At 48.0% G+C, this 25,635-nt stretch overlaps 1 protein-coding gene across 1 annotated transcript in view; it reads left to right on the top strand.

Annotated features, from left to right (window-relative positions):
* The window catches only part of CACNA1G (calcium voltage-gated channel subunit alpha1 G), a 282,700-nt gene that overhangs the window by 113,531 nt on the left and 143,534 nt on the right, over nucleotides 1-25,635 (top strand). Inside the window, exons 2-3 of the mRNA XM_073310526.1 lie at nucleotides 11,556-11,667; nucleotides 12,559-12,692. Of these exons, the coding sequence (XP_073166627.1) occupies nucleotides 11,556-11,667; nucleotides 12,559-12,692 (246 nt within the window). The remainder of the gene's footprint in view (nucleotides 1-11,555; nucleotides 11,668-12,558; nucleotides 12,693-25,635) is intronic.

The raw sequence follows: 25,635 nt of genomic DNA, 5'->3' as shown, positions 1-25,635 counted from the left end.
TGGCTAGAAATCTGGCATGCCATGAGAAGGCAGCAAATCACCAGAGAGCATTCTATAGGTGGAAAGAGCTTGAGATGAGACTAAGGTTAAAGGCCGCCATAGATGATCAGCATGAGGAGAAGACTGCATCAGGGTGTCTCTACTGGCAAAATGTTCTGAAAAGGCTCATTGCCATTGTGAAAATGCTTGCTACCGAAAACCTAGCACTGCGTGGCACTTCAGATCAGCTGTATGTGCCAAACAATGGAAACTTCCTTAACATTGTGGAGCTGATGGCTGAGTTTGATGCTGAACTCCAAAAGCATCTAAGAAGAGTCACCACCCAAGAAATGTACACGCACCACTACCTTGGAAAAACAATTCAAAATGAGATCATACAGTTACTGGCAACAAAAGTCAAACAGAAGATTGTGACAGATCTAAAGTCAGCAAGATATGACTCTGTTATTCTGGACTACACACCTGACATCAGCCAGACGAAACAAATGACTTTAACGGTGCATTTTGTAACAACAACAGAACCTAGTGAGAATGTCCCTGCAATGGTGCCTGTCAGAGAGCATTTTCTAGAATTTATCGACATTGATGATACAACAGGAGCTGGTATGACAAAAGTGCTTCTTAAAAAGCTGGAAGATACGGGAATTGCGACAGCTGACCTGATAGATAATGGTGCCAACATGAGAGGAAAGAACAGAGGAGTGCAGACACGGATCCGAGAGTTAAACCCTCGAGCTTTTTTTATTTGTCCCATGCAGTTCTCATTCATTGAACTTGGTGGTCCGTGATGCAGCATCAGCTTCTAGTGAGGCTGCTGAATTTTGTAATGTAATTCAAAGCATCTATGCATATTTCTCTGCATCAACTCATTGATGGCAAATTTTGAAGCAACATCTGGAAACATCCTCTCTGACTCTGAAACCACTGAGTGCCACACGACGGGAAAGTCGAGTGGAGGCAATAAAGCCTATCAAAAACCAAACTGGGAAGATAGATGATGCCATAGTTGCCATTATGGAGGATAATGCTTATGACAGGAACTGTTCATGGGAGAACAGTGGTAGAGGGAAATGAAATCACCAGAAACATACATAACTTCAAATTTCTGTGTGGCTTAGTGTTGTGGCATGACGTACTGTTTGAAATAAATGTTGTAAGCAAGAGACTCCAAGGTGTTGACCTTAATATATCTGGAGCAATGGAATAACTGGACAAAGCAAAGTCATACCAACAGTCTTACCATTTAGATGAGGGATTTCACAACGTTCTGAAGAGTGCATGGAAGTTGGCAGAGGAACTTCACACTGAAGCTATTTTCCCGCCCATTCAAGAATACCAAGAGTCACTGAAGAAGAAGACATTTTGATTACGAGGCATGGGATAATCCCATAAGAGACCCCAAACAACAATTCAAAGTTGAATTCTTTAACCAGATGCTAGATTGTGCAATACAGTCAGTTGAAGAACGTTTCATGCAGCTCAAGGAACACAGCAGTATATCTGGGATGTTGTATCATATTCCAAAACTCCTCACTATACCTGAAGAAGACCTACACCAGCAATGCAGGGCACTAGAGACAGTGTTGACACGTAACATGGGCAATATTGATGTGAGTGATTTAGGTGATGAACTGAAAGCCCTTTCAATATACATTTCAGCAGGATCAACTCCAAAGGCTGTTCTGGAATATATGTGCACAAATAAGATGACCACCCTCTTTCCAAATGCTTTTGTTGCTCTGCACATACTTCTAACAGTTCCTGTAACAGTTGACAGTGGAAGAACGCAGCTTCTCCAAGCTGAAGTTAGTAAAAACACATCTATGCTCCACAATGACACGGGAGAGGCTGGTCGACCTTGCAACCATCTCAATAGAGCATGAGCTGGCCCAGACTGTGGACCTTCAGGAAACAGTTAAAATCTTTGCAACCAAGAAGGCACGGAAAGCACCACTTTGATTTTTCAAACAGATAAAAATGCCAGTGTTTACTACGCAAACAAGAAAAGTTACATTTGCTGTTCAGGCGTTTGAAAGTTAAGTGTTACTTAAATTTTTTGAACATGTCATTTTAAGTTGTTAGTTCTCCTTTATTGGGGTAGGTAGCAGAGCAGTACCATGAGAGGAATAGAACAGGAAGAAGGCAGAATTGAGACCTTCCAAAGTTTTGGCCCAAGTGAGGGGGTATGGGGGCGTCATTTGAGCTCCCCGCCTCAGGTGCCAAAAAGTTGTGGGCCGGCCCTGCATTTTGAGATGCTGCTGAGGACCCTGGGGGACAGGGGAAAGGTGAGAACTGAGTCAGGCTCTTTGCTCTTGCCACCCTGTTTTGTCCAGTACCACCAGCAGCATGCCAAGCTCTCTGCCCTAAGGAATAATTCTCTGGTCCTTCTCGGCTCTGTCGGAGGATAAAGGGCAGTGAGCAGTGGTGACTATCCTCGGTGGCCTCATGGCTGCTGTGGCAGCAAGGGGTGAGTGAGCCTCTTATGGTCTGGAAGTTCCCTTGGATTTGGATAACCTGGTAACAGCTGACTTTGTACCTATGAGTAACTGCTTATTGCTCTCTGGTGGTCAGCCCGGAGAGATGGCATGAACCTGTCAGCAGCAAAGGGAGCGCTACCTAAGCTCAAGTAGTAAAGATCTGTGGTGTTGAAGCTGAAGGAGCAGGGTTCTGGTCTGCTCTTTCCCACCCCAGCTTTGTGCGTGTGATTGATTTAATACCTGGCTCTGTTATTGAACATGGGTTCCTTACAATGTCCCCCCTGAGAAAAGGACCCCCAGCTTTCTGGATGATCGCCCAAACTGTTTGAAGTTTTCTGGTTTGGTAAAACAGGGTGGAGAACTACGCAATCCAGCTCCCTCCCTCATGGGCTCTCTGGAGCACTGAGCTTCTTTTCAGGCTGGGAATGGGGTAAAGGTTTTTATTTTTATCCTGGCAGTTCCGCTTCCAATGCGGGTTAGAACCAAGATGAGCCACAGCCCATGAAAATAAACACACTTTGGTAGGATATTTGGGGTGAAATTCAGGAAGCAGGAGAGAGGTTCTGTCCTGGGATGTATGAACACCACACACGTCAGGAGAGGGTCATGGGGATGCTGGGGGGCCTGTGGCACCTGAAGCAGGTGTCAGGCTTTGAAGGAAAAGCTAAAAAAGAGAGAGACCAGCTCAGTTATGGCCTGAGTGGGGTGAAGAGCAGGACTATGCGGGAGAAGGCTGGCTGGGGCCAGGACCTAGGGAAGACTGGTGCCAGCAGGGCCTCCCTAAGGGACTGGAAGAATATGGGAGATTTGGACTTTGAGTACCTCAGAAGTGGGTAGAACTTTTACATGACCAAGCCAGAGGGCTATTGATCCAGAAGGCCCTGGAGACTGGATGGAGAATCTGAAGACCTGGAGAGAAACAGAGGCAGAGTCACTGATCCATGCTATAAGTGGGTGTGCTGGGAGGGCAGGTGGCCAAAGGTTCCTTGTGTAACATGACAAATGCTAGTTGTGTCACTTCCCACGTTACCGGATAGGCATGGGGTAAGAAGCTGAAGAGGGAGAAGCAGCTGCCAGACAGGTGGCTTGAGGCATCCTGAGAGCACAGATGCAGACGGGGAACATCATCATTCTCCGCACCACTTGTGCACCTCAGCAGGAGGAGACACAATTTGACCCGCAATTGTAAATAAAATACAGTAAAATGTCTCCCTCTCTGGGTTTTATCCCTCCCCGCCTGGCACAGCTGCGGTAGCATGGCAGAGTGACTGCTGTTCCATCACTTCCCTGGCCTTTGCCTCCGCACCATGATCTCACTGATGCCAGGAGTCTCGCATTTGGTGCGGGTCCTGGCTCTGTAGCATCCACCTTGCCTGTCTCTTGCACAAAGGCCCAAGGCCAGTTTCTGGTCTGTTTAACAACCCTATTGAAATCCATGTGCAGCTGAGAGCAGAGTTTGGCTGTCTGTGTTCGTTTCTCCTAAGGGTGAGATTAGGTGCACACGCTAAATGCTCTGTGTGCAGCGGGGTCTGGTGTCTGAAATGACTACAGCAGACTGTTACCCTCTGGTCTCCATTAGACCTGGTGATCTTTCACAGCCAGCAGATTTGCTGTTTGTCATTTGATCGTAACTTACCCAATGGATCTAGTAATGAGCATTAATACATGGGCAGCACCATGGAACAGCTTGTCTAGTTGTAGGGTCCTGCTCGGGCCTGGCTCTCCTCTCAATTGCTTGGAAGGCTGGTCTAGTGGTTGAGCTGCTAGGCTGGCACTCTGGAGACCCTGGTCTGACTTTCCTGCTCTACCAGAGACCACCTGTGTGACCTTGGGCAAGTCACTTTGTCTGGGTCTCATTTCCCCATATGTAGAAGTGCCCAATCTCACTGGGGTGTTGTGAGAATAAACACATTAAAGAGTGAGGTGCTCAGATACTGTAACAATGGAGCCATCTGTGTATCTTGGCTGGCTAGGACCTTGCGATAACGCCATTAACTGCTGTGTGTTTATTCCAGATTCTCACCCAGGTAAGTGAGAGGAGACACGGGCCTGTTATGAGTGTGACGGCTTGTGTTGGGGCAGATGAAGGCAGGATATTTGAGATTCAGGCCCCTGGATCTGAGCCCACCTAGCTGGAGCAGTATGTCTGAGTCAGCATCAGGAAGCCGCAAACTGGGCTCCTTCACTTGGGAGAAGATTAAGGACTTAGTAGTGGGCTGCAGTCATGAGTTGATCTGGTGGGGGACCTGAGGAAGTTTAGCCCTCCTGGGGATTGAGTTGGGAGGAAGGATCTGCCTGCGGGAAGTGGGTGCTGGCTATACCTTTAATGTACTGGTGCCCTGGGCCTGACACCTGAGATTCAATGTGTGTCTGTCTGTGTTTTGAAAGTGGGCATGTATGAGCCAGGAGCGGCTCTGAGTTGTCCCACCTCCTAATCAGTCTTCACTGAGTTCAAATACTTCCTATAAATGACACCCATGCCCAGGAGTTTTCTGAGATAACAGCATTTCATCCCAGCTGTGGAGCCCTGGAAAAGACTTGAATCCCAGCACTACCTGGATAGACCGCCTGTCAGCTTTCCCTTCTGTGCAACACTCTGCGTAACTTCTGTAATCCCCTGTGACCTGCTTAGCAACCTCACAATGGGCTCAGCTCAGCGGAGCGCTCAGACAGGGATTCCATCCTTGCATCAGGCGTGAAAACAAAAAAAAGCAAGTAAGCCACCCTGACAAAAGACACATTTATTCCCTCATGGACAGATGAGCGATTGCTTGGGAGGAGCCCTTGCAAATCCATGGGGGGTGGGGTTTAAAAGGGAAAAGGTATCCCTTTTTTTTCAACCCCCTCCCCCACTACTACAAAATTTTAAAAGAAAATGTGCTGGGAGAAAATGAATGCAAAGAATATTCCCCACTCTTCACCCTTCTTGGGACAATAAGATAACCCTTTCGCTGCCTTGTCTCTCAGCAGCTGTCAATATCTGAACACAGCCTTCCATGTTCCCACATCAGCAGGGGGAACGGGGAAAGGAGGAGCTGGATTGGTCAGGGGAAAGCTCCCTGGGTTTTTTAATTATTTATTTTCACATTCCAAATATAAGCTGCATTCCGAATATGTGCCAGGCTTGTGAACTTCAATCCAGTTGACAGGAATTGAAAATAAGGGACAAAATAAAGCTCTCTTGCCCACCTGTTGACACCTCCTTCAGCTCCTGGCCTTTGCACATCCCTGTTGGGTGGAGTCACGTGCCTTGCTTTGCAAGTCCCTCGGTGTGACTCTACAGCAGCCCTGTGTTCACGGAACTCCAGTTACTACCGTGTAACCTTCCCTTGGGAGCAGCCCCCTGGTGGGCCTTTGGCCCAACTCATGGAATGCACATTCAGCGGTGGTACCTGCCTGCTGTGCCTTGAGAAGGTGAGAATTGTCCTTGCTCTGGAGCACTTGCTGCCACCCTCCTCCATCACAGGCTCAGGGCTGGCCTTGTCTTTCCTTGGCCCAAACCTTTCTGATTCTCACTTTCTGGGGACTTACGCTGGCATGAGAGGTGGTGGTGGGGAGGACACGCGCTGCCAAGTTCTTTAGTTGTAGGTTCTTTAAACAGTTGTTGGTCTTGGTGCTTTAGCACTTTTACTGGAGAAGGAAAGGACAGCAATGCTTGGTGTCCTGCTATCCTCACTTCTGTCTTCCTGCAGTCCGCAGCCACTTGGCCTGTTGCATTGGATGCTCAGTGGGTAATGACAACGAGCTTTCACGTGGCTTTGAGAAGGCAGCATCTCAGCTCCCCGGGTGTGGCTGTTCCAGTCCAGGCTATTTTACGTGAATAACCTGAGCTTATGGAGTGGATACCACTGGCCAGATATTGATATACTGCTTGAGGTGCTGGCTTCCGTAGGGGGCATGGGGCTTTTCTTCCCCTCTGCTTTCCTTTTGGTTTCCACCAATATAATTCCTTCGCTGTGCTGTGATTCTTCGACTAAACAGATTTTACGTTTTAATCAGATTTACATGTCAAATCCCCACGTGTTCCCCACTCAGGAATCCATCCCTGTGCGTGACACTCATGATGGGAAGGCAGCTTGGGTAAAGTGCTTTGACATGACACAGCAAGGGGAGTAGTTGTGTATGGTGAAAATTTGGTAGCTCTGCTTGTGACCTTGCCATGGTCTTAATAGGAGGACCCAGCCGGCTGTTATGCAGGCAGGAGGGGCCCAGCTCTATATGGCCTGGTCATCAGAGAGAGGTTTGAGCTCTTAGTTTAACCTACGTAGCAGGCTTCCTTGCAGAACCTACAGCTTTAAGCAGCCCCCTTGGGGCGGTACTAAAAAGTAACACACTGTTTTAGACCCCACCGCCATAGACTGAATGGGACTATGTAGCAAGCCATAACTGTAACCAACATGTTGGCTAAAGCTACAGTCCTGTAGTCACTGTTCATTACCCCTGTGATGTGAGAGAGGATCCAAATAGTTTTCCAGGGAGTGTACAGTTAGTATACACAAATATCATTCCTTGAAGAATTGCCTGCATTAGTCAATGTCGCTGTGTTGTCTACCTTCCTACTGGAAGGGGAATTCCAGGCAGTGAGGTCCAGTTGCTGAGCCCATGCCCAGTCCCTCCATTGTAATATAAGGGATTAAATGAAGGCTAGATTCTGGTTTCCTTAGTCACATTGAATAACTTCTTATTCCATGAGTAGCTCCACTGACTTACTGGGATTTCTCATGGAGAAAAGTGCTACTCAGGGAGAGTAAGGGGATTGGAATCTGGTCCCAAATACTTTGCTTATGGTGTGATAAGTTGCGCAAGGCTTACATTAAGTATGAGACCTAATAACACTAGATACCTCTCCACGCTCTGGGGGGGACTGTAAGCAGTGCAGGCAGCTTCCAGCTGTAGTTACCTGTACTGCATTACTCCCGTGATATCTCTCTGGAGGTGCACAGTTCCCATACTGGCCAGGCCAAGTTCCATCTGTGTTGCAGCACCGACAAGCTTTTTTAATACTGCTTGGTCTGTGGTGTCTGCTGCTATTCTGCCCTGAGGCTTCCCCCTCTCTGTCCATTTTGAAGCCATCACAATTTTCCACACTCTGTTGTTGTTTATCAGCTGAGGAAGAGGAAATCTGCAGGGTGTAGGAAGCGGCTGGCAAATTCAGGCTGGACAGAGAAAAGGGGAAATATTCTTGGTAACTCATTGGTATTTGTATTGCAGCAGTGTCCACTGAACTCGGGGCGCTGTTGTGCAAGGTGCTGCCCATAGACCTAATAAGAGACAGTCCCTGTCCCAAAGTGCTTACAGTGTAAATACACAAAGTAGTAATGTCCCATTTTGCAGATGGGGGAGCCGAGGCACAGAGATTAAATAATGTTCCCAAGGTCAGACAGGAAGTCTGTGGCAGAGCCAGGAATTGAACCCAAATCTCCTGAGTCCCCTATCCAGTGCCTTAACTACCCAGCTGTCCATCCTCTGGTATCTTTAGGGGAGGTCATGTGACAAGGCCATTGTTTTCCCTCCTACCCCACCCACAATGGTATTGTGGGGATAGTGAGTGCCCTTCCTCCTTCACACTGCAGCAAGGAGCCACACTCGCTGCTGCTGCCAGGCATCTACAATAGACACACACCCCACTGGCCCTGGCAAGTGGGCATTAGGGAACCCTGGGGCTCCAACCTCTGCGGAAGAAACAACCTGGAAATGGCACAAAGCAGGAGAGGGCACATGCTGCAGCAATCACCTCTCTGCATGAAAGGAGCCTTTGCGCTCTGCCAGCCGAGGAACCAGATGATACCATGTACATGCACCAAGGAACTTCTAGCAAAAGCAGCACCACCTTCTACCTCCCAATTTCCACTGACAATAGACAGCGCGAGGAGAATTACACCTGCCTTTGGCATTTTCCATGGTCCCAGAAGAATTTACAAGACACAGGGCCTGCTCATGGAAGCTTTCGTCTGTCTGCTCTTATATCACTAAGAAGGTTAATTCTAAGTGCTCTTGGTTCGGCGCTGAATATTTTGCACAGCTCTTGTCTGACACACGCATTCTGTTGCTGATCTGGGATCTTAAACAGTCTTTTTTTTATTCTTTATTTTCTTTAAGGCTTTGCAGTTCATCACTGGCAGAGTTGTGGAAGTCACTGGCTCCACAGATGGATGCTGGCCAACCCAATCAAATACAGGGAACATCCTCTGCCATCTCTCAGAGTTCTGCCTCTCCTTTGCTAGGCCGTGTATGCGTGCCCCCATCGGACTATATTTGGGATAAATATTCCAGGCTGTAACTGCAACCTGACAGTTGGAATTTCTGTTTCAATACCATGTAAACACTTTTTCAGAATAAAAGATCCAGCTAAACAAATCCTGACTCCTCTGCATGTGATTAAACAGGAATCTATGTAGGAAAGTCCACAAGAGAGGAATGCCCCAAGGTCCCTGGCCCAGCACTTACTGAGACACCTGTCAGGTCGGCTTAATCTCTAACCTTTTAAGGTGAATAACAATATAGTATGGGCTCCCAAACTTCGTCCAGTTCGGACTGCGTTGGAAGTGTTTTGAGTTCCCAAAGGCCAGGCTTCCATTGTATAAAACGGAGTGGATGGAAGCCGCTGTCGTCTTTGAGACTACTGCAATGCATCATCTTGATCTGATTGAGTGGATCAAGTAGCAGAGTGCGTGCTGGGATCTGTCGTCTCCATGGATTATGTCTCTGGGTCTGAAATGAGGGCGGCCCCTGGTTGCATTGATGAGCTTTTTCCTCTGCTGCTCCATAGGTAGGACTTGTAGAAAGCTACATCATTGTACAGTAGCATCCTGATTATTCTAATGTCAGATAATCAGGGGAAACCCAGATGTAGCTGAGGAGAGGAGCGGTCTAACCAGATGGTGTCTCCCAAGTCAAGCTGCCTGACCACAACAGAAGAGCTACTTTAGGCATAAGCAACAAAGCCTATCACAGTCATCCCTGGGACCTTCAGCACCAAAAAGTCTGACCTCTTACTCCTTCAGCTAAAGGAGCATCTCCTTCAGCTGTCTGTGGGTAGCAGGCTTTATTCTTGTTGGAGCCAGCCACTAGAGGGAGACAGGATTGAATGGGCTCAGCCTGGGTATTACATGCAAGGGCTTCTGCACAGAAATCTGTGCTTCGTTAGTTTTTCTTCCCCTAGCTCCTCTCCCCCTCTCTTTGGCTGGCCTTTTGGGCATCTTCTCTGTCTGTCTTCCTCTTCAGCTGACTGCCCAGCAGCCTTTGGGGCACATGTCCCACTGCTGCTCCATTGTTTCACTTAACTGGGGTTTGGCTTACAGAGTTTTTACTGCCCATGGAAAAGCTCTCTGTGGCCAAGCCTGTGTTCTATAGCTCTGCTGTCTGCTCAGCCTGCGCCGAAGCTGTTTAGTCACTTCAGAGCCATGCTGGGACCCCAGTGGTAAACACTGCAAAGATCCTTCAGTGCAGCTATATGATAAGCCCCACCAGAGAGAGATTTGTTATTTAGTGCCATACTAAGGAACGGTTACGGTCAGACACCTCAAGAATGTGCCAGAGCCAAACAAAAGGCCACACAGCTGCCAAGCTGTGACAAGGGATGCAAGTGAGATCTCGAAACGTTCTGGATGCAAGGTTAAGTGTCTCGATCAGACACGTCCCTCTTTCTCTTGTGGCTGGAGATCGAGGCTTTAAAAATGTCCTTCAAATGAAGCTGAAGCCAAACACAAGGTTGAGGCAGGTGAGCCTGGTGCTCGGTTGAGTGGTAAAGCTAAAGTGCATTGAATTGGTCCCTTTCTTTAACATCTTTATGTCCACAGTAGCCTTGAAATCACTGGAAATGTCCACTAGAGGGACACAGAGAAATTCCTTTCGCTCAATACCAGGTTTGAAACTTCCTTATGTGGCTTTGTTGCTGCTCCAGTTGGCCTGTCCTAGAAAGTAACAGCTTTCAAAATCTCTCCCAATGCAGCTCAGATATTTAAAACTCTTCTAAAATGTGGCCATCTGGGGGGTGGATTTGGTTGACTCCCACTCTCCTTCTAGGCAGTTGGTTTATGTTCCAGCCAGTGCTGATTTGGACTAGGAATGGAAAGTGCAATCCCTTACTTACTCCAGTGTCTCTCTATAAAACGCTAGGAATGGAAACTGATTGTGCCCAGATACCATTTTGGTACTTGCATAACAAAACGATGGCAAATTTTCCCATGGTAGCTTTGGTGGGATATGGCTAGCATGGAAGACGCTATACAAAATAAAGTTGCATGGTATTAGATTGTGTGTCGATATGACGGACTACAAAATTAAAGGCAAATTACCTAAACTTTTATAAAAACATGAAGTATAGGATTCCTGTAAAAAGCTAGGTAGGAATCTAGGCTACAATTCAGCAAGTGCTCAAATATGTGCATTACATTACATGTGGTAATAATCCCATTGACTTCAGTGGGGACTATTCAGATGCTTTAAATTTGGCACTTGCTTATGTACCGTGCTGGCTCAGGGCCCTGGGGAAGAAGGTTGAAAGAAGGCATATTTAAAAAAAGATTTTTCAGAGCTCTAATGTCCAAGGAAAAACCCACGTTGCCAACTGTGACTTCAAAATAACTGAAGAACTCACCCTCCATAGAATCTATGCCAGGTTTCACATGAGACCCAATGCCTGTTAGAACAGAACCTTGGGGAATTTTGGGGAGTTCTGCAGGGACTCCCAGCCAGTGCTGATGTGTTCAGTAGCACTGAGAGGTTTTTCCTTGATGGCGATGCTCTCATGAGAAGTCCTTAGTCTAATTTGAATAGTCTCTCCCCAGCCAGAAGTTTGTGTCATGCAGAAGTAATTGTACCAGCTGGTCAGTTCTAGTGGAGATTGCAGTCAGGAAGGGAATGGCCATCTTTAAGGGGACCAGGCTTGGGGAGTCTGACAAAAAAAGGCCTGCTTGTAATAAGTCTGGTCAATCTGCTATTCCTTCCTTCCTCATTACCTTGGTGCTCTGCCTTCCTTCTATCCATGAGCAAACATCATGTGTCTAGTTCTAGTGAAACCTTCCCAGCTTGTGTCTTAAAAGGGCTGTTGATTTCCTTAACGGACCTCCCGTGCACCTGGTTCGAAAGGCTCAGCATGCTGGTGATTCTCCTCAACTGTGTGACACTGGGCATGTTCCACCCCTGTGAAGACATGGCCTGTGATTCTCCACGCTGCAGGATTCTCCAGGTATGGGCATATATTCACCTTACTGATCTTACCCCACTGGAGGGGTGCAGCAGGTGGCTCACAAAGCCCCCCTGATTGTTAGCTCTCACAAGTATCCACGGGACTCCAAAAGGTGACTCCCTGTTTTCGCCTCCAAAACCAGACACAGAGAAAACTAGCATGATCACAACTACGTCAGTATTTGCTCCCACCCGCATGCCTTGGGGAGGTTGAGTTCTTCCCTTCACTGGGGTTTTCAGCCACCAGGGCCCAGCCATTGATTTAACTGCACCAAGGCACACTCAGTGGTGACAGGCAGAGCCCCTATAAGCCAGCGCAATGTAGCCCAGCTTGAAACTAGTTGGGTTTTGTTTTTGAACAGTCAGGTTTGCCATGCAGACGGAGTCTTAAATCTCTCTGATCCTCTCCCACAAAAGTTGGTTCCTTCCTAGTCGAGTAGGGTGGAGGCACGTTGCAGGGGAAAACGCACTGCTGCTCTGTGATCTGTGTCTGCTTGGTGATATGAATTCTCAGTGCTGTTAATCAGGGCCTGATCCAACCCCATTCAGATCAGTGAAGAGGCTCATTGACTCCAATGGCCTCTGGATCAGGCCTTTCATATCTTTCACCAGCACTAACATTAGCATGATTTTTAAAGTACCAATTGCGGGAAGTTGCTGGAGAAAATGTATTGAACTATGTCTGGGTTATCATCCTCTAGAGCTAAAATAGCATCCCTCCCTGGGTCTACAGTGCACTGGTTCTTCCGTCACCGGTCAGGGGATTGACCTCTGACATAACAATGTAATCGTGTGCTGTGTTCTCTCACCATCGGATACACTCCCTTCACTTGCCACTCTGCGGGGGGCAGGTGTTTTTCTTCTGACCTCCTGCTGTTGCTTTGTTTTCTAGAGCTTTGATGACTTCATCTTTGCCTTCTTTGCTGTGGAGATGATAGTCAAGATGATTGCACTAGGGATTTTCGGGAAGAAGTGCTACCTGGGAGATACTTGGAATCGCCTGGATTTTTTCATTGTCATAGCTGGGTAAGTCAGGAGAACGCCAGGGCGTGGGAGGTTTGTGGTTCTAGGTGTAGCCCTCGGTGGTGGTTGGCAGCACTGTTTTATTAGCATAGCTCTGAGGAAAAGGAAAGTGCTGGTCCCCACTGGATAGCGAGAGGACCCTGCTAACTCTAACCATGTTTCCGCATGACTGTAGTTATCAACTTCTCTTCCCAGCGGGGCAAGCACCCTAGCCTGGCGGTAGAAGAGGAGACTGCTGGGAAATTTATTTTCTGCAGTGGATCGTACAAGATGCTACATTTTCTGCCTGTATTTCCAAGTGCCTGCTATCCCCCTATGCTGCATCCGCCTGCTCGGGAAGGATAGCAGCCTTCCCTGGCAGCACTGAGTTTACAGACAACAGCAACAAAAAGAGTGAGTGGGGGGAATGTTACAAAAACGGTTTTCCTTTGTTCTCCGCCAGCCCGTGTGCTTTCCATACTGTAAGATCTCTCGCTCGGCAGCTCCAGGCAGTCTCAGCTGGCACTCGTCTGAACTATTTTTCTGGCTCCAGAAATATTGGTAGTTTGTGTCATGCAGATTGCCCAAATGGATGAGGTTTCAGCAGCTCGTTTCAAGCGAGGAGCTGGTTCCAAGTGAAATATTTCAGTGAAGTGTGCGTGATTGCCTGTTGTTGTTGTTGTTGAGGGAAAGCGACCAAGTTTTGCCTTTCATGAGTGTTTGCCTTTCACAGGCACCTGGTTTAAATTAAAAGCTCTTCTAGCACCCGAGAATCTCCTGGCTGTGGCTGGAAATCCACAAGAAAAATTCCTGGCTCACAGCCAAAGAGTTGAGTTGCCTTGACACATTAAGGGCTCAGAGGCCCTTGCTTCACCTCCCTACTCATGCGGAGAGCCCAAGGACCTCTGGGAATCAGGCTATTTTTTTCCTTGTGTATATCACTGGAATTTCCTGGAATGGATTGGTGGATCCTAGAAATAAACCACAACTGCGTCATTTCCCAGGTTGGGCAGTCAGCAGCAAGCTTGTGGGCTACTGGGAGGTGGTTGCATGTTTGTTCAGTTGGCTTACAGCGTATGGTGCATCTCTGCATGCTTAGCCTGCTGGCAGCACAAGCCTGCACATGTGAGGGCAGGATGCTGGCAACAGCAAGGGGACGCTCCGTGGAAATGAGAAGGTGGCAAACCCAAAGGTGACAAAAGGAGATTTTTTTTTTGTGTAATTAGACTGTGGAACTCACTGCCACATGATGCAGTGGAAACTAAAAACTTTGAGGGATTTCAGCAGGGATTGGATACAGTTATGAGAACAAAGACTATCCAGTGTGATAATACTTAATGCAAGCAAGCATTTTAGAAGAGACATTAACCCTCATGCATCAGGGTTTTAGCTAGTCTCTATCTACTAGAGGTCAGGTCATTTCTTGCACTTTCCTCTGAAGCACCCAATGCTGGCCACTGTCGCTGGCCACAGAGACAGGATTCTAGACCAGACTGACCATGGTGCTGATCCACTCTGGCAATTTCTATGTTTATAAAAAAAAAAAAAAGCAAAGGTGTGGCTGGATTATAACTCATTCCCCCACTTTAGTTGAGTTTACAGTCTAGGTAGGCCCTTATGAGTATGGATTCTCAGCACAAAGCTGCCCTAAAACCATGTTAGCCACCAACGAAGGAGCTGGAGCCCTGCCCTGTTATAAAGGGGAGGGGGCTGCTGGCAGAAAGTTCCCTGTAAGGTTTGCTTCCCCCCGGAACATTCTTCCCCCCGACCCAGCATCTGAAATGCCCAAATTTGTTGCCCATCCCAGCAGACAGCCAGGCCTCTCTCTGAGCAGCATTTGGCAGAGGCCCAAGGCAGCTGCAAGAGGGGTTTCTGGCTGGTGGGAAGGCACAGGAAGAGTTGTAGTCACCTGGCTAATGGTGGAATGAGTGTGCTAGGTGGGAGGTATCCCAGGCAGCTTTATACTTTGTAACCCTCATGTTACTGTGTTTTCAACTGTATATTGGGGTGCCCGGAGTTTTGGAAGTGGCCTGCTTTCGGGGAGGAGGGGAGTGTCTTGTAGACTGGAATTGAAAGAAATAGATGGCTGGCTGTATGTTTGTCACAGAAGAGATGGTGGAAGGAGTTCAGCTGTAGAACTACAGTATGTACCCACGCCACCCTGGAGTGTCCAACTGCGTCGTCGTAACCACGAGAGCAAAGCTCATGGGCTAGGGGAGGCCCTGGGGACCCTGAGGAAGGAGTACGGTGTGGAGCGTAGTCTTCCTCACGGGTTTCCTGGACCGGTTTGTTTTGATTCATTTCAAGGCTTCCCCAGAAAAAAAATGGTCTTTGTCATAGAATCATAGAATAACAGAGTTGGAAGGGACCTCTGGAGGCCATCTAGTCCAACCCCTGCCCAGGGCAGGACCAATCCCAACTAAATCATCCCAGCCAGGGCTTTGTCAAGCCTGACCTTAAAAACTTCTGAGGAAGGGGATTCCACCACCTCCCTAGGTAACGCATTCCAGTGTTTCACCACCCTCCTAGTGAAAAAGTTTTTCCTAATATCCAACCTAAACCTCCCCCACTGCAACTTGAGACCATTACTCCTTGTCCTGTCATCTGCTATCACTGAGAATAGTCTAGATCCATCCTCTTTGGATCCACCTTTCAGGTAGTTAAAAGCAGCTATCAAATCCCCCCTCATTCTTCTCTTCCGTAGACTAAACAATCCCAGTTTCCTCAGCCTCTCCTCATAACTCATGTGTTCCAGTCCCCTAGTCATTTTTGTTGCCCTTCGCTGGGCTCTCTCCAATTTTTCCTCATCCTTCTTGTAGTGTGGGGCCCAAAACTGGACACAGTACTCCAGATGAGGCCTCACCAATGTCGAATAGAGGGGAACGATCACATCCCTTGATCTGCTAGCAATGCCCCTACTTATACACCCCAAAATGCCATTGGCCTTCTTGGCAACAAGGGCACACTGTCGACTCATATTCAGCTTCTCGTCCACTGTCACCCCTAGGTCCTTCTCTGCAGAACTCCACTAGATACCGGCTGCCAACTAGACATGGAGCCATTGATCACTACCCGTTGAGCCCGACAATCTAGCCAACTTTCTACCCACCTTGTAGTGCATCCATCCAGCCCATACTTCTTTAACTTGCTGGCAAGAATACTGTGGGAGACAGTGTCAAAAGCTTTGCTAAAGTCAAGGAACAACACGTCCACTGCTTTCCCTTCATCCACAGAACCAGTGGTCTCATCATAGAAGGCAATTAGATTAGTTAGGCATGACTTTCCCTTGGTGAATTCATGCTGACTGTTCCTGATCACTTTCCTCTCGTCTAAGTGCTTCAGAATTGATTCCTTGAGGACATGCTCCATGATTTTTCTGGGGACTGAGGTGAGGCTGACTGGCCTGTAGTTCCCAGGATCATCATCCTTCCCTTTTTTAAAGATGGGCACTACATTAGCCTTTTTCCAATCTTCTGGGACTTCCCCTGATCACCATGAGTTTTCAAAGATAATGGCCAATGGCTCTGCAATCACATCCGCCAATTCCTTTAGCACTCTCAGATGCAGTGCATCCGGCCCCATGGACTTGTGTACGTCTAGTTTTTCTAAATAGTCCCGAACCACTTCTTCTTCACAGAGGGCTGACCACCTCCTCCCCATGCTGTGCTGCCCAGTGCAGTAGTCTGGGAGCTGACCTTGTTCGTGAGGACAGAGGCAAAAAAAGCATTGAGTACATTAGCTTTTTCCACATCCTCTGTCACTAGGTTGCCTCCCTCATTTAGTAAGGGGCCCACACTTTCCTTGGCTTTCTTCTTATTGCCAACATACCTGAAGAAACCCTTCTTGTTACTTTTAACATCCCTCGCTAGCTGCAACTCCAGGTGTGATTTAGCCTTCCTGATTCCATTCCTACATGCCCGAGCAATATTTATATACTTATCCCTGGTCATTTGTCCAATCTTCCACTTCTTGTAAGCCTCTTTTTTGTGTTTAAGATCAGCAAGGATTTCACTGTTAAGCCAAGCTGGTCGCCTGCCATATTTACTGTTCTTTCTACACATCGGGATGGTTTGTCCCTGTAACCTCAATAAGGATTCTTTAAAATACAGCCAGCTCTCCTGGACTCCTTTCCCCCTCATGTTATTCTCCAAGGGGATCCTGCCCATCAGTTCCCTGAGGGAGTCAAAGTCTGCTTTTCTGAAGTCCAGGGTCCGTATTCTGCTGCTTTCCTTTCTTCCTTGTGTCAGGATCCTGAACTCAACCATCTCATGGTCACTGCCTCCCAGGTTCCCATCCACTTTTGCTTCCCCTACTAATTCTTCCCGGTTTGTGAGCAGCAGGTCAAGAAGAGCTCCGCCCCTCATTGGTTCCTCCAGCACTTGCACCAAGAAATTGTCCCCTACATTTTCCAAAAACTTCCTGGATTGTCTGTGTACCACTGTGTTGCTCTCCCAGCAGATATCAGAATGATTGAAGTCGCCCATGAGAACCAGGGTGTGTGATCTAGTAGCTTCTGTGACTTGCTGGAAGAAAGCCTCATCCACCTCATCCCCCTGGTCCGGTGGTCTATAGCAGACTCCCACCACGACATCACCCTTGTTGCTCAGGCTTCTAAACTTAATCCAGAGACTCTCAGGTTTTTCTGCAGTTTCATACTTGAGCTCTGAGCAGTCATACTGCTCTCTTACATACAGTGCAACTCCCCCACCTTTTCTGGCCTCCCTGTCCTTCCTGAACAGTTTATACCCATCCATGACAGTATTCCAGTCATGCAAGTTATCCCACCAAGTCTCCGTTATTCCAATCACATCATAATTCCCTGACTTTGCCAGCACCTCCAGTTCTCCCTGCTTGTTTCCCAGGCTTTGTGCATTTGTATATAGGCACTTGAGATAACCCACTGATCGCCCCTTGTTCTCAGTATGAAGCAGGAACCCTCCCCTCTCACACGCTCCTGCTCATGCTTCCTCCGGTATCCCGCTTCCCACTTACCTCAGGGCTTTGGTCTCCTTCCCCTGGTGAACCTAGTTTAAAGCCCTCCTCACTAGGTTAGCCGGCCTGCTCGCGAAGATGCTCTTCCCTCTCTTCGTTAAGTGGAGCCCGTCTCTGCCTAGCACTCCTCCTTCTTGGAACACCATCCCATGGTCGAAGAATCCAAAGCCTTCTCTCCGACACCATCTGCGTAGCCATTCATTGACTTCCACGATTCGATGATCCCTACCCCGGCCTTTTCCTTCCATGGGGAGGATGGACGAGAACACCACTTGCGCCTCATACTCCTTTATCCTCCTTCCCAGAGCCACGTAGTCTGCAGTGATCCGCTCAAGGTTATTCTTGGCAGTATCATTGGTGCCCATGTGGAAAAGCAGGAAGGGGTAGCGGTCCGAGGGCTTGATGAGTCTCGGCAGACTCTCCGTCACATCGCAAATCTTAGCCCCTGGCAAGCAGCAGACTTCTCTGTTTTCCTGGTCAGGGAGGCAGACAGATGACTCAGTCCCCCTGAGGAGAGAGTCCCCGACCACCACCACCCGCCTCCTTCTCTTGGGAGTGGTGGTCGTGGAACCCCCAACCTTAGGACAGTGCATCTCATGCCTTTCAACTGGTGGAGTCTCCTTCTGCTCCCTTCCCCCAGACGTATCATCTGGGCCACTTCCCGCAATGGTACCTGTGGAGAGAACATGAAAACGGTTACTTACCTGTATCCGCGTTGCTGGTACATGGATGTTCCCCCTTCTTCTTCTGGAGGTCACATGTTGCTAGATTTCTTCACCGTTGTCCTGTCCGCGCTGCACAGCCTGCTCTGAATCTTCAGAACCTTGTGCCTGGAGAAGCATATCCTGACGTCTGTCCAGGAAATCTTCAGTTTTTCTTATGCAATGCAGGGTTGATACCTGTTGGTCCAGACCTTGAACCTTCTCTTCCAATATGGAGACCAGCTTGCACTTTGTACACACACAGTCACTTCTGTCCTCTGGAAGAAAGACAAACATGGCACATCCAGTGCAGGTCACAACAGTTGAACACTCCCCATCCATATTACCTTCCTACTATGAGCTTCCTCAGGAGATGCAGTAATTACTCAGAGAAGTCGTTAGGGTGTAAGCCTCAGTGGGCTCACTCCAGGCGAACTCCCAGGCAAACTCCTGCTGTTTGCTGATCTGCTGTCCCCCGCCGCTCAGCTGGTTCGCGGAGCACCAGCTTTTTTAAACAGCCAGGCTCACCTGAAACAAAACACTCCCAACTCCCGCCCTTTTCAGCCAACCAATCAAGCACTCGCTCAAACTTTCAAGCTGCCCTCACTACAAACACTACAAATGAAATCATGAGTCAGATTGTGCCCTCGTTTACACCTCCCTAAGGGTCCTATGGGTGTAAAGGGGGGCACAATCTGGCGCTTTATAGAAAAGCCCCACTTCTCCCCTCCTGCCTGTTTCCTTTTTTGAAAGATACTGTTACTTAGGTAAATCATAGGAGGAAAGTGTGGTGGGTGTTTGCCAACAAACTGTGCACACCTCTAGTCTGCGCTAAAGCATTCTTCTTCTTCATGTTACCATGTCCTGTTTTTAGCATAAGTCCTACAAGACTAGGGCTTGAAGTCAATGGCCATTAACTTGAATGGACTTTGGCTCAGGCCTGTTGGTGACTTTTGTTGTGGTTTTTTCTTTTTACTGGGGTTGTTTGTTTGGGGTGTTGTAGTTGAGGGAACAGGGGGTTAGGGATAGTATGGCGTAATTGCAAATAAAACTGGAGATGCAGAATTTTGAAGACACTCCCCACCAGACAATACTTGTAATGGTTAAATTCTGAGAATACACCATCTGACAGTGTCTCCTTTAAGGGTCTAGCTGAATTGAACCAACAGAGCAGGGAATTCAGGAAGACAAGGCAGCCATCATGTACCACTCTGAGATCCTGCTAATATCTCCTAATAGCAGAAGGTTCTGTGACCGCCCAGGCTGGAATAGCCAGGTGGTACTGATGTGTCAAGGATGAAATGGCAGCCATTTAACTCTCTTCTTCCTAGTCTTAATTTGACCTCAGCCTTTATATTTTGAATAACATTCTGTTTTCCTACTTTTAGTGATAGAAGAATACTCTTTAAAAGGGAAATAGAGTGGCCAACCAAACCTTGCCTGGGAACCCAATGTAATGAGCACAGGTCTGTTAAGGCTCTGCCATTGCCCCAGGGTGGAACAGTAAAAATGTTTTGGGCACAGTGCAGTTGAGTGGAGAATGCACAGGACTAGGAGTCAGGAGTCCTGGGTTCCATTCCCAGCTTGGCTACGACCCTGCTGGGTGACTATGGCTATGCAGAAGCACTACCCATTCCTCTGTCTCTTTGGACTGTAAGCTCTTTGGGGCTCGGGACTGCCTCTTAGGCATTTGTAAAGGGTCACATTGTGTTAGGTACTTATCTCAGTGCAGACCTTCAGGCACGAATATAATCCTACTAATCATGAGGTAGCGGTTCCAATTTTTTAAGCTGAGTACACAAATCACCGGCCCAACTTTTGTGTTTGGGCCCTCAGATTGCATTGGGATACCCAAATACCCCTTTCCCTTGTGTGCAACCATAAGAAAACCCTATTTCTTTCTCCTTCTCCTAGGCACACAAATAGGTGCCTTATACATTCCCGCTTTGTACAGTTCCCAGAACGTTATCACTCACTCACACGCGCACACTCTCTCTCTCTCTCTCTCACACACACACACACACACACACACACACACATCTGTTCCAGAGGATCTGCAGGCTCACAGTTTGACCAGCTGCCAGGCCTTCTGCCAGGTCAACTTTGCCTCTTGCTGAATGATTTCTCTTTTTCTGTATGTTCATGAACTGTTCCCATCTGGGCCCTGCCAAAAGCAATTGGGCTGACAAAGGATCAAACTAACTTTAAATACAAAGCAGAATATCTGCTTCCCAAGGAGGTTGGGCTTCTCCTCTGTTTATTACTCGTGGTCATTCCCCTCCACTTCTTTAGCACTCATTCTTTTCTACGTACGGGAGCTTGTCCTACCACTCCTAAAAGTGTTTTCCTCTCTTCAATACAGTATCACTCCCTAAAACCCTCCCTCACCTGTACCTTATAGAACACCTTGGGGTGTGGACAATTGAACGCAGTAGAGGGGAATGGTATTAGCACGTGGCAGATGACAAGGCAGGGGCTAGTTCATCATTTTCTTTGGTATGTAATTGGGCCCAGAATTGGGTGAGGACTATATTTAAATAAAATGCCTAAATTCAAAATGACTCCCCTGAGTGAATAGCTCAACTATATAGGGTCCGATTCCTGAACGCAGCCAGGGATGGCTCTTTCCCACGTGGGACAAATTAGGGAAATGAACACCCAGGCTGTAGCATTAACTGCAGAATATGGAAGCAATGAAAGACCTTCGCTTTAAGCTTGGTTATCTTGCAGCTTTTGGCTTCCCTTGTGGCTGCTGACAGAGTAGCTGCTTTTGATGAACTCTGAACCTGAACCTCTGCCAAACACTGCCATGCATGGCATGTGGAGGACTTCAGGATAGTGATGTCCTTAAAGCACATCATGTGGTGCTCACAACCAGGAAGTCTTTATAAGAGCTGGCATTGGACCTGACGTGCAAAATTCCAGTCTAGGCCTGGGACGCTGGTGCTCAGTGGGCGTTGGACTCTAACTTCCTTAGACCCCTTTCAAACCCAGCCATGGTTCCCTAGCTGGCTTCTGTAGCACGTTCATTAACCTCTAATGTGCCCTATCCACTAAAGTGGGCAAAGGCCCACACTCTCCTGGTACAAATGGTGGACTTTGTTTCCTCCAGCATTTTGGTTGGCAGGGGGCTGGGAGACACATGGAACCCGTAAAATCCCCATGAAACGCAATGCAGCTGATGAAGATTCGGTTTGTGCAAAGCATTCTTTCTGGGTTTGCTGATCTTCCTTCAGGAGCCAAGAAAAGGCAGGTAAAAGGCAGTGGCGATGGATGAAAAGTGTATGTGGTCGTTTCCCTAAGAAGGAGCAAGTTGTGAGAGAAATAGCTGAGGGTGAGAACTGGAGATGAGAAGAGCTGAGCTCAGGTGCAGGGTTTTGTGCTGCTATGATGATCCAAACCAAATTCTATAAATAATGTGATAAAGAATCTGACTGTGGATTTTGGTTGAAAGACTTTGACCCCCTCCCACCTGTTTGCTGATGACCATGTGTGAGTAATCCTAGGCAAGTAACAACTTCCATCCCCTTCCATCCCAAATAGCTTCTGCACCAAGACTCATGTTCTTAGTGAGCTACAGGCAATCTAACTATTTTTAGTCCAGTTTTCTCATCCTGTCCCTCCCCATGCGCACACACACCTTATTGTTCTTGTGCATGATTTTTTGGTATTCATGGTTTTAAGTGAACTCTCTTTTCTCAAATCAGAATGTTTGTTGAAATCCTCTCTGCCTCGCCACCAGCCCCCTCCTCTCAGTCCACTGTTTTCTGAATCCCTTGGGGGGAAGCAGATCTAGTTTAACCTGGGGCTTTATGATCTGAAAGAAAAACTGGAGCTAACACCCTGAGGAGACCTAGCAGGCTCGTTCCTGACATGTCAGCTGCAACCGTTCTCAAACGTAGCCATGTGCCGGCCGGGTATCTCCTCGTTGCCTTCAATCAAAACCCTCGCACCCTTTCCCAAAGTGCCTGGCAAGAGCGAATGTCGTGATGGGGGCTGGTGCTGGATGGTAGCTTTGGAAGCTTTATTGCAATGCTGGGAGCAACAGGGCAGGCTTCTGTAACCCACAGGTGAGCTGTAGTACAAGTTCCACTCTGTGCCAATGCGCAGAGGATATGACCTGTTGTAGCTCCCAGTTACAGAGCCCCTGGGCTCTTCAGTTCAAACTGCAGCAGCTTGGGCTTTTAGCTCTGGAGGTCCCTGATTCAGTTGCCGAGATGGCAGCTGTCACACTTCCACCATCCTGCCCTCCAATGATGCTCAGTCCTCATCCACAGGTACCTACGTCAATGGTGGGAGGGCAATTCAGTCTCCAGGCTCTGCCTCTCTGCTGAGATGGCCAGCGGAGAGGGGGAAAGGATGCCAAAACAGTAACTGTTTGGGGCTTTCCCCTTGCCCTTCCCCCCCCTTTTTCAGGGCACAAAGAGGGGGAAGGGAGGGGGAGAAAACAAAGAGGGAGAGAAAATGGGGGAAAACAAGAACCAAAGACATTTCATGTTTTGGGCGCTCTTGTCAAAATTGCAGAAAAATGACAGGTTTTGGTGAACATTTTCATTTTAAGAGGGGGGGAAGGGAGGGCCATTTATTTAAGAAATAGCTTTGAGTGACAGTCTGACCAGATCCATTCATTACCAACTCCAGCAGCCCACCCAGCCCACACACAGCGGGCTCTCTGGATCCAATTCTTCCTGACATAAGCCAGCCCAAGTTCACTGATTTACAGCAGAGTGTTGCCTGACTGTGACAGTTATGTCTGGACCAGTGTCTCTCACTTAAATGTCTACAACTTCACCACCACCACCTGCCATGTTAAGTGAGACATACAGTCACATCCATGGTGTTAGCACACTTATTTTCACTGCTTCCAGGCTGTTCAGAAGACTCAGCTCTCTCTCAAAATGTATAGCTTTTAGACTGAGGTAGCTGGCACTGCTCAAGGGAACCCCTTCAACCTTAAAGAGTCCAGTACAAAGCACTAGCGCAATGGAAGTTTGCACGCCAACCAGCTGACTATCAGGTGTGCCACATTCTGCAGCGATCAGACATCCCTTACTCTTATGGGCGTGTTCCTGACATGCTTAAAATCAGATTCAGAAGATCTCAGAACAATGTCATTTTCTGCTCTGTCATCTTCTGCATTCTCTCCAAATACCCAGCCTGCCCACTGCATAGATAGCATCATGTGCCCCAGCATCATGGTGGGGGAATGGAAGCAGAGCAGTAAATCTTACTGCCTGCTTTTTGCTCTTATCTCACCAGCAATGCATTTGTGCACTGCAAGAAATGTTGTGCCCAGTGTGGTTTGGGGCAGGAGGTGGAAGGTTTTGCTGGGGGAAACCAGCATATTGTACCCAAGGACATGTGCTGCATTTGTTGGCCAGCATCCATAGCTCAGAAAAGCCTCTACCTTGGGATAGGGCAGGCTCGGTTACAGGCTTCACACTCATCTGTGTGTTTCTTGTGCAGTCAAACATCTCTTGGAAACAAAGTCAAACTAGATGATTGGAAGAAGTCCAGGAAAGTTGCCCAAATGAGGCAGCTTTTACTGTTAGCTTCACAGGTTTTGCTTGATTCCAGTGTTGCCATTCCAAAGAAGTCTGTCTTGTGCTGTTTACTCTGGAATTTGCTGCCACCTCCTAGGCATTCAGAATATCACTGAACCAAGCTGTCAGCCAGGGTACCTATGAAAGACCTAGCGTGTGGCTGGTCTCAGTGCTGCTTGCTGGTTTCGCACCCATTGTCTCTGGGCTCCCTATGACATTGGTCACTTCTGTGGCATATCCTTAAGTACTTGTCAGCTGTATTAAACTGTCCGGAGCAATCCCATGAGCTCACGAAGAATAAATGATTTATTTGTGACAATGTAATGCAATTAGCGCTAATTGTAGAGTGTAATGTCTGCAACACATCTTTGTAATTACAGGAAAGCTCACTGGCAATGAGATCTGATAATGGGGCACTGCTCAGCCTTTTGAAACACGGCTTCAGCTCTAGGTTACAGGGAGAAAAAGAGAAGTTTTGATGAATCACATAATTATGTTCCATTATTCGAAAAGGGAGGATTCTGGGAGATGGCCGCTCAAAGAGCGCTCGAAGGTTAACGGTAGTTGCAGGGCACACCTTGTTTGCCGTCTAAAGATAATTTGCTGTGACTTCTACCTCTAAGAGTGTATGATCCTCATGCATCGAGGTTGAATATTTACACCCAAAACCACGCGGAATGGTTTACAGTTCAGTGATGTCTGAAAAGAGCTGGTGAATCATGGCTGCAGGAGGAAGATGCAATTTGACTTGCTGGCTCTTTGTCGACTTTGGCTGACTTTGTGTCTTCTAAGCAGCAGCTTTCCTCCTACCCTCCTTTCTCCTTGGCCATTCCATAGTCTACCCACCTCGCTCCATGGTTCTTCTTGGATTCAGGGTCTCTTGCAGAGGAGATGGAGCTGTTCTCCAGACCGATCCCCGATTACAAATTAAACATGAGTGTCACAAACTGATAAGTCCCAGTGTGATTCTGAGGGCTGGTTCCTCAGCTGGGGTCAGTCACCATAGCGCCATTGACATCAATGTTGTGCAGCAGCTGGGCTGGACGGGAGAGGGATGCTCAAGGAGGGAACGTGGCCATTGGAAGCTCCCTCCCCTTACTCCCAATGAAATTTCAGCAGTAGTTTGTGCCCTTCCAGCTGTTTCTCCCGCTTGCTTTCCATTATGAACCTCACTGACAGCTGGGCTGCTGCTGGGGTTCCTCCCTTTCTCCCCGTAATATGTTGAGTGAATTTTGTGCTGAAGCCAAGTGCTGGATTAACAATTCTGCAAACTGAAGCCTTCTGCAGGGCTCCAGCACTGTCATCTTTCCTGACCCACCCCACAAATGGGCCAAAAGGAGAGGGAGAGGATAGTTGAGTTTAAGGCCTGTTCAGCCCTTCGTCTCCCTGCTGCGACTTCCATCTGGGGAAGTGGCTTCTATGCTAGGAGCACAAGTCCAGTCCGAAGTGCACCATACCCATCGTGTGCTTTCCTAGAGGCCTTCCGCCCGTAATGGCACTTTGAACCTGCATTTGAGCTAGTGTCCCAGAAGCGAAGGGCTCCTTCTCCTAGTCCCCTCCTGTTTCAAGGGACAGCCAATGGGATGATCCCAGAGGAAGGTGCTGCTCGCTCAGAATAATGATGGCAGAACCAGATCCTGCTAGAAGAGGCTGAATCAATTCCACCAGATCAGACCCAGATTTTGAACCCCTGGAGGATTCTGAAGTTTGCAGCTTGAGCCAGTCTCTAAA

This window comes from Lepidochelys kempii, chromosome 14 (genome assembly GCF_965140265.1).
Source record: "Lepidochelys kempii isolate rLepKem1 chromosome 14, rLepKem1.hap2, whole genome shotgun sequence".
Taxonomy (NCBI): domain Eukaryota; kingdom Metazoa; phylum Chordata; order Testudines; family Cheloniidae; genus Lepidochelys; species Lepidochelys kempii.
The sequence above is the reverse complement of the archived record's forward strand: the minus strand, read 5'-3'. Positions and strand labels throughout refer to the sequence as shown.